At 38.2% G+C, this 8868-nt stretch overlaps 1 protein-coding gene across 1 annotated transcript; it reads left to right on the forward strand.

The window, feature by feature from the left end:
• On the forward strand, nt 1–8059 carry LOC105161326 (ABC transporter G family member 28). Its single transcript, XM_011078973.3, has 14 exons — nt 1–481; nt 658–734; nt 1201–1455; nt 2352–2415; nt 2508–2654; nt 2756–2790; nt 2944–3017; nt 3503–4410; nt 4973–5269; nt 5505–5993; nt 6401–6549; nt 6898–7187; nt 7269–7402; nt 7548–8059. Exons 1-14 carry the CDS (start codon nt 231–233, stop codon nt 7702–7704), a joined length of 3327 nt encoding a protein of 1108 aa, XP_011077275.1. The 5' UTR covers nt 1–230; the 3' UTR covers nt 7705–8059.
• The last annotated feature ends 809 nt before the right edge of the window (nt 8060–8868 follow it).

The raw sequence follows: 8868 nt of genomic DNA on the forward strand, positions 1-8868 counted from the left end.
TTGCAGAAACACACCAACTGTAGGCATATTATTCAACTTATATTTCAAAGAACTCCCCACATGGCAGATTCTGACCACCTCTCCCCCAGTTGTTTACATTAAAAATTCTCTCAATCTTTTCAATCATCACCACCTTCGGTTTCATCACCCACCCCACCCCACCCCACCACTCCACATTGGGTTTTGCCTGTCAAATTTCAGAGTTCTTGTTTGTCGGGCTCTGCAAAAGAATGAGGAGGAAGCTGGGCTCATCCACTATCACATTTACTTCCTATACCTGCATTGTTATATTCTTGTTCTTGCAATCCAGCTCCCTGCGGTTAGTGCTGTGCCAATTGGATGAGTTTAGTCCACCCCAGTTGCAAAGCCCGGCCGCTCTTGATTTCCTCACTCAAGTAGCTTACAGCAGGCTTGAAAATCTCACCTCCGATCTTCTCTCCAGTAAACTCGTCCAAGATTATAGCTATTGCATTGAGAATCCGTAATCCCTTTTCCCATTTTCTCTTTTTGTCTAATCATGTTTTTCTTTTGTTTCTTGAAATTTGATGGGGAAAAAGGAAAAGAAGGAGTCAGGGGGTGGTATCTTGAGGGATGGTTGTGTTTATTGATTGTTGTTGCTACTTATGTTTAATTCTTTTCCTTTTCTCTTTCTTTCAGGGAAGCTGAATGGAATACAGCTTTCAATTATTCTTCGGATGTGAGTTTCTTGACTGCTTGCTTGTCCAAAACTGGAGGTAATGTGCCTTTCTCTGTTTGGTTCCAAGAGAAAAAGAATGTGCATTAGGGACATGGAAAAAGGTTGTTGGATTTTACTTGTCTAGTTGATGGTTCGAGTTTGTATGTTGTTGTATAAGTGTAAAGTTTTGATTGGAAAAGGTTGTGACGGTCAGCTCGCCGAGGACAAGATTGCAGGGGGAGTATTTTATGTTACTATGGTGAAACGAGACTCCGTGATTCTTCTTAGTAATCCAATTTTAGTTAGGTTTTGATCTGAATTTTGATTGGAACCGACATTGGAAATGGACTAAGTTCTGATTTTGTGGAGTCAAATTCATCATTTTAGCATGATGACTTCAAAACTGTTGATTAGTTTTCTAGTCAAACCCCTCAAGACAGTGATTCTAGCTTCCTTATGATCTGTTCAGTGATTAGTTTAGCATCTCCAATATCCATCATCTGAATATCTTGCTTGTTGGGCAGATGTTACTCGGCGGTTATGTACAGCAGCAGAAGTGGAAGTGTATTTTGATAGCTTGAACAATGGGGGGTTGAAGCCTAACAGGAACTGTAATTCCTCCTATTGGGTTCCAGGTTGTGAGCCAGGATGGGCGTGTAGCGCTGATACGGAAGAGCCAGTAGACCTAAAGAATTCTCAAGAGATACCGGCTAGAGGATCTGATTGCCAGTCCTGTTGTGAAGGTTTCTTCTGCCCGTACGGTATCACTTGCATGATACGTAAGTCTTTGAGTAACTTTTAGTTTTCAATGCATTAACTTTAAGATGCTACATCCTATATATACAGTCTTTGTGTGGTATTTTGAGTATATCCATTCCACGAGTGAGATCTACTTCTAGGCCTATTTTGCTAACAAACAAATATGAAATTAGTGAATTAAATCACCTTAATAGGATTAATTAAATTGAACTCCCATGAGAGTTAATGTAATTACTAACTATGACCCCTTTATGAAATTACTAAAACCGCAGTCCGAATTTACAATGCTTACATAATACATTCCACTCCATTCAGTTTAATTGATTGAAATGTTTAGAAACGTGATGGAATGTCAATTTTCTGTTTCAAGAAACATAAAATCATAACAATACCATCTCTAATTTTAGAAGCGATGAAACTATGAAGTTCTTTTAATGGTCTGTAATTACACTAATTTATAGGGAAAGGTAACCTTATAACAATAGTTTGAGTGTAAGTACTACAAGAACGAGCCCTAATAGGTCATAAGTTCAAGTACCCCTAGTGCATTCTGGTTACCTAACTTAGATTCTCCAAAAGAGTTCCTTGTTTGCTCGCAGGCCCCTTGTTGTTATCCTTGCCAATGTCAATACATCTATTCTATCTCATTTCTTAGCTGGAACGTCTACAGATGTCTAGGAAATCCATCTACGACGAGTTCATGAAAATCTTAGCTGTTCTCGGCATCACTTATTAGTCTTCATATTGATACATAGATTTCCCTTTTTGATCTACTATGCATCTATCTATCTGTTTCTACTTGTGCTTATTATTTTTTAATTCCCTTGCAATGTGCATTGAGCAATGAGATTTATTCTGAAAAACGCACTCGTCAACAGTTGAAGTCATCTTTGATCATCTTCTTTGAACTCTGTAGCCTGTCCATTGGGTTCCTACTGCCCACTTGCTACCCTGAATAAGGATACAGCGAGATGTGAACCGTAAGTCTGAACATCTGTTACAACACTTTTTTGATCTTTGTTCTTCCCAATGCTATGATGTGCATAACATATTTATCCATGGAATTCTTCAGATATAGTTACCAACTTCCACCTGCACAACCAAACCATACTTGTGGTGGTGCAAATATTTGGGCAGATGCCCACACAAGTACTGAGATATTCTGTTCTGCTGGTTCCTACTGTCCAACAAGTACGGAGAGAATAGCTTGTAGCAGCGGGTAGCGACTTTCTGTCAGCAGAACTCTGTCAAACTATCTTTTAATTTTTTACTTTGGACCCGCAAGGTTTCAGTGTTAATACTTCTCATTGACATTCTCAGGAACTACTGTCCAATGGGTTCTACGGATCAGAGACGTAAGTTCTTGGATAAACCGAGTAAAAGTGCTCAAATATTGTTGTACTCTTTCCTTATGCATTTAAAAAGACATAATTTGTTATAGTCTATTAGCGAGTGGATATCTTGAGAAATTATCCCTACATTTTTCTCATTGTCTGATAAATTTATAGGATGTTTCAAGTTGACTACATGCGACTCCAGAGCAGCAAGTCAGAATATTCATGCGTATGGAGTTATGCTAATCGTATGTTGTCCTATCTGTATTCTTTACTACAAGAGCTGGTTACAATTCCTTTGGCTTGTGATCATGTACATCCTCTTGTTTTCCCCATTTTCATCTTCCTCTTTTTTTTTTTTTTTTTTTTCTTTTGGCTATGTTGGTTCCATGTAGACCTGAGAGAGTTCCAGGTTCATATTATAAGTAGTTCTTTCAAAGAAAATGATGTTGCCTGTCTGTCTTTCATATATGACTGGAATACAGATGGTACTGTGGATAAGTACCCGCAAACTTGTCTCTGAGATGAGAATGTTACAGTGGTGCCGTATTTCCTAAGGGCCTTTTCCTTTCTTCTGGGTATTGAATAATTTCTTGATATTCAATGAATCATCCTTGAAAGTCAGTCCCATGTTCCCCATTACTGGATATATAGCATTTCTTACACCTATTTTCTTGCATAAACTCCTTTTTGTTTCTGCTGTGGTATTTGATGCTACCACAAATAATTGCAGGCTGCATTAAGCACTCTTCTGCTGATTATATACAACTGTTCTGATCAAATTCTTACTACACGAGAAAGGAGATATGCCAAATCCAGAGAAGCAGCTGCAAGAACTGTGAGGGAAAAGACGCAAGCACGTGCAAGGTGGAAAACTGCAAAAGAAGCTGCTAAAAAGCATGCCATTGAACTACACTCTCAATTTTCTGGCAAATTTTCTAAGAGGAACGTCACACATTCTGAACAAGATAAGATATTGAATCACGCAGAAAATGGAACAACAGATGATTTATACCCGTCTATGTCAACTGTCTCTCAGCTATCAACCTCTGCATCTGAAAGCAAGAGTACAGAACCCAGCCATTATGTGGACATGAAACACGGGAAGGAAGATGAAAGTAGTAGCTTTGAGGTTTTTGATTCTGGAAACAAAAATATGAAAAAGAAAACTTCAAAAGATAAAGAAATTCATACTCATAGTCAGATTTTTAAGTATGCATATTCACAACTCGAGAAAGAGAAAGCTCAGCAGCAACAAAATAAGAGCCTTACCTTCTCAGGAGTCATTTCAATGGCCACAAACAAAGAAACTAGGAAAAGGCCTCTGATTGAGATTGCTTTCAGAGACCTAACTGTCACTCTGAAAGGCAAACATAAAAATCTATTGAGGTGTGTCACTGGAAGGATAAGGCCTGGCCGCATTACGGCTATCATGGGCCCATCAGGAGCTGGGAAAACAACTTTTCTTTCAGCTCTGGCTGGAAAAGCAGTTGGATGCACGGTTAACGGCTTGATTTTAATTAACGGAAAGACAGTTTCGATTCACTCCTACAGAAAAATCATTGGTTTTGTGCCACAAGATGATATTGTGCATGGAAACTTGACTGTGGAGGAAAATCTATGGTTTAGTGCAAGGTGCAGGTATGTGATGTTTAGTTCGTATTTGATGTGAATCCAATATGATTTACTAAAATTGGCGGGCATTACGCATAACTTTTGACTAGAAATATAAAATCAAAGGAAATTATACAAAATTCTGCGAGTTCTGAAGTTACAAAGGGAGCCTGAGTTACATGTTTCTACATCCTCTTTTCCCATCTCCCCCTATTTTGTAATAGCTTCATTTTTTTTCCTTATCTTATAGAAGAGATAGAGAAACAGAGAAATCACATTTGGTGTCGTCGTTCATTAGACATGTAATTGAAAATGACTACTGAGTGATGTCAAAATTTTTCCAAAACAGAAGCAAAAAGAAAATAGGTGCAGTGTATGAATTTTTCTTATTGGAACGAGTGTTTAGGCCAATAAAGTGTTTTGTTCATTAATGTTATCATGTTGTACTGAGAGAAGACTATAACCTCAAAAAGCACTTCCTCATCATGTTCGAGTCCTAGATCTTTGTTTCATTTCCACCTTTTACTGTTTGAAACGACTACAACATGAAATTCTGTATTAACTGCATTTACATTTTAAACTTTTGAAGACTGTCTGCAGATTTACCAAAGCCAGACAAGTTTCTCATCGTTGAAAGGGTTATCGAGTACTTGGGATTGCAGACGATTCGGGGTTCCTTAGTTGGAACAGTGGAGAAGCGAGGTATCTCTGGAGGCCAGAGGAAACGAGTTAATGTTGGTCTTGAGTTAGTAATGGAACCATCTTTATTATTCTTGGACGAACCAACTTCTGGGCTAGACAGCTCATCTTCACAGCTACTTCTTAGAGCACTTAGGCGAGAAGCTCTTGAGGGGGTAAATATCTGTATGGTTGTCCATCAACCAAGGTAATAGTTACCACCCAAAGATTATATTTTTAGGCCTTATTGAATTGAACAATGCACATTCAATTTATGAAGTGGAATTTCTTTCCGCATGACTTATGTGAAAACCTAGGATGAGATACACGAATTTTTATGCTAAAGGAATCAGAACTAAAATTTGAGCTATACTTTTTTACCTTCACTGACAGCCTTCCAAGTTACACTTTCCTTGATAATTTGCTGTGTGCTTTCTTTCCAGCTATACATTGTTACAGATGTTTGATGATTTGATACTCCTAGCAAAAGGGGGCCTCACCGTCTATCATGGTCCGGTGAAAAGAGTTGAAGAATACTTTGCTGGTCTTGGCATCATTGTTCCAGAGCGTGTCAATCCTCCAGATTACTTTATTGACATTTTGGAGGGGATGGTTAAAACAAGCTCAAGCTCCGGCGTGAGTTACACGGAACTTCCTGTTAGATGGATGCTACATAACGGTTATCCTATTCCACCAGATATGAGAGCTAATACTTCTGCAACTGCTACGCCAACATTAAACATTGACCACGGTTACGACTTTCCCGGTTCCGTTACTGAGGAACAGTCCTTTGCTGGAGAAGTCTGGCAAGATGTTAAAGCTAATGTGGAGAGAAAACGTGATATGATAAGACACAACTTCCTGAAGTCAGCTGACTTGTCGTATCGAAGAACCCCAAATATTTTCTTACAGTACAAGTACTTCCTTGGAAGGTATACAATTAAAACTGATAATTGCATTAACATCCATCAAGTATGGCTAACATTACATCTTCCCTATTATTTGATTTCCAGATAGACCCGCTCTAGGTGATGTTTTCATTTGATTGAGGAGATGCCAATATAAATGATAGGGTTTATCGGTCTATATGCATAAGAACCTACTGACATGGGTTGTTTGTCTAATTGTTTGGAATGGTAAGGTGGTTTCTGTAACTTCACCATAGCCAGAAGAGTGAATTGTAACTCTCACTAATTACAAATCTCTTCTGATTTGGTATTTGATTTAAACCATTTTGGTTACTTTGACTGCAAACAGTACTCTTTCTTGTGCTAAAATATTAACTGTTTTATCTCAGCAAAATTTGTCTCTGATTTCCTCTCTATGATGACAACCTCAGGGTTGGTAAGCAGCGAATGCGAGAAGCGAAAACACAAGCAGTAGACTATCTCATCCTGTTAATTGCTGGGGCCTGCTTGGGATCACTTACTAAAGCAAATGAGGCATCCTTCGGTTTTGCTGCTTATACCTATACGATAATTGCTGTCTGTAAGTTTCTAAATGTTCCAGTTTCGTTATACTTGAGCTGATATCCATTCATTATGCATCACTTATCTTTGTTAAAAACCTTCAAGCTTGCACCATTTATCCTCAAACTAGAAGAGAACTAAACTGTTAAGATGTTTGCATGTAGAGTATTACTCGCTCTCCCTCTCTCTCTCTCTCTCTCTCTTTCTCTCTCTCTCTCTCTCTCTCTCTCTCTATCTATCTATCTATCTCTATCTATCTATCTATCTATCGCCCTCCTTCTCACACACACACATAGAGGGAGATGCATAGGTTTGCTGCGCCACTTGTTTCTTACTGTTTCTTTTATATCTAACTTGCAAATTTCAGCTTTGCTGTGCAAGATTGCGGCTTTGAGGTCATTTTCCCAGGACAAGTTACAATACTGGAGAGAAAGTGCTTCTGGCATTAGCAGCCTGGCTCATTTTGTGTCCAAGGACACAGTTGACCTATTCAATACACTGATAAAGCCCATGGTCTATCTCTCGATGTTTTATTTCTTCAGCAATCCAAGATCGTCCTTTGCGTATAACTATATTGTCTTGCTCTGCCTCGTTTACTGTGTAACTGGTATAGCTTATGCATTGGCCATTTTCCTCGACCCCGGCCCTTCCCAGCTGGTAACTACACACCCTCTCTTCATAGCAGTTATTAGTTTGAGCTTCCACTATCATAATAGATATCATCTGATTTTCCTGTAGTGTTCGGTACTACTTCCGGTGGTTTTGACCCTCATTTCGACTCAGTTGAATGCAAGCAAAATTGTGAAAGATTTAGCGAGCTTTTGTTATCCGAAGTGGGCACTAGAAGCATTTGTGATTGCAAATTCTGAACGGTATGCTGCTACTCCTTTTTCCATGAGTACGTCTCAAACTTATACTAGGAAATTGCAAGATAAAAATAGTTGAACCCTGTACAGTCTCGAATTTCCTTGACGATGTTGAGCCAACCGATTTACTGATTATACAATTTGATTACAGGTACTATGGTGTGTGGCTCCTAACACGTTGTGGCGTGCTCCAAAAATACGGCTATAACGTCCATAATTGGGCTCTTCGTCTAACTTTCCTCATTCTTGCTGGTGTAGTTTTCCGCGCCATAGCTTTCATCGGTATGATAACTTTCCAAAAGAAATGAGTTAAACCTCGCTTCGTCAAAGTAACATAATGAAGTAGAACAGTCCTGAAAAAGGACATCGGTTTTTGTTCAAACAACGACTTCTAAAAGAAACAAGGCCAGCATCCATTTGATCTGCATACCTCCTTATTACAGGAAGCAGATGTTTTACTAGGTAGTTTACTGGTAATGAATGAAGCTCTGCTGGACAATGTTGTATAACTAGGTTGAATGTTTCCTAGGATCTGTTTCTTGGGCTGCGAGAGCACCATTACTGCACCAGTCCAACGATTTACCACGAAGTGGTGACAGACACGTATATTTTGTACAAATCTTTTCATTTTTCAAGTCGCTACTATTCATTTGATCGCAGACATTCATAGAACACCTCTAACAAAGGGATAACTAGTCAATTTTGAAATAATTTATCGTCTATCTTATTCAGAAATATGCTAATTGTATATTCTTGTGTTGTATTTTGGCTGTTTTTGCCTGAGTGAATTTTTACTTAGTCCTCTCAAACTAATGTGTTCCACTTGGATCTTTTTTATTAATTTTTATAGATGTGGTAATTATATCATTACATTAACGTTTTAATAATCGATCAAAACATCAATAAATTTCTCTGTAGCAATCAAGATATAAAGTATTTGAACAATGATACTATTTTGATGAATATTTATTTAAAAAGAAAAATTCTATTAAATTATCTATTAGTGATGCGTGCAGTTTTAGCACAAGTACAAATCTCTGGGATCTTGGTGATGAATTTAGGCTAATCGAATGAAAGTTTTTGAGAGAGAGAGAGAGAGCTTGCAAAACAAAAGTTAACACTCAACGCTTAAGTTAGTACTAGATTCGAAGAATAATAATTCAAATAACGAAAAAATATTAGAAGAATGAGATGTAATGTTGGAGAAATAAGAATAGATTAAGTAAATGAAGGTGATAGTAGATTATCAAAGCAGTAGTTGAGTTTCTACAGCGTGAAGGCGTCCCTCTGCGGGGGTATGGACCTCCTATTTATAGCAGATTGTCCTCCTTGCCGTGGAACTGATACTGCTTCCTATTCCTGAGAAAAATGAGTAGAGTTAGTTGAGGTAAAGCGTAATTGAATTCTCTTTTTTAGGGATTATGCTATGAGGATTAGTTATTTGAGTGAGGGAGAGAGTCCAAGATAGAGGA

This window comes from Sesamum indicum, linkage group LG4 (genome assembly GCF_026168435.1).
Source record: "Sesamum indicum cultivar Baizhima isolate 11 linkage group LG4, ASM2616843v1, whole genome shotgun sequence".
Taxonomy (NCBI): Eukaryota; Viridiplantae; Streptophyta; class Magnoliopsida; order Lamiales; family Pedaliaceae; genus Sesamum; species Sesamum indicum.

Excerpts from the sequence above, each read along its gene's own strand:
- LOC105161326 (XM_011078973.3), top strand. The coding sequence starts at position 231 with ATGAGGAGGAAGCTGGGCTCATCCACTATCACATTTACTTCCTATACC. Across the intron at positions 482-657 it reads AGCTATTGCATTGAGAATCC|GGAAGCTGAATGGAATACAG; the intron begins GTAATCCCTTTT and ends TCTTTCTTTCAG. Across the intron at positions 7,403-7,547 it reads GTGATTGCAAATTCTGAACG|GTACTATGGTGTGTGGCTCC; the intron begins GTATGCTGCTAC and ends ATTTGATTACAG.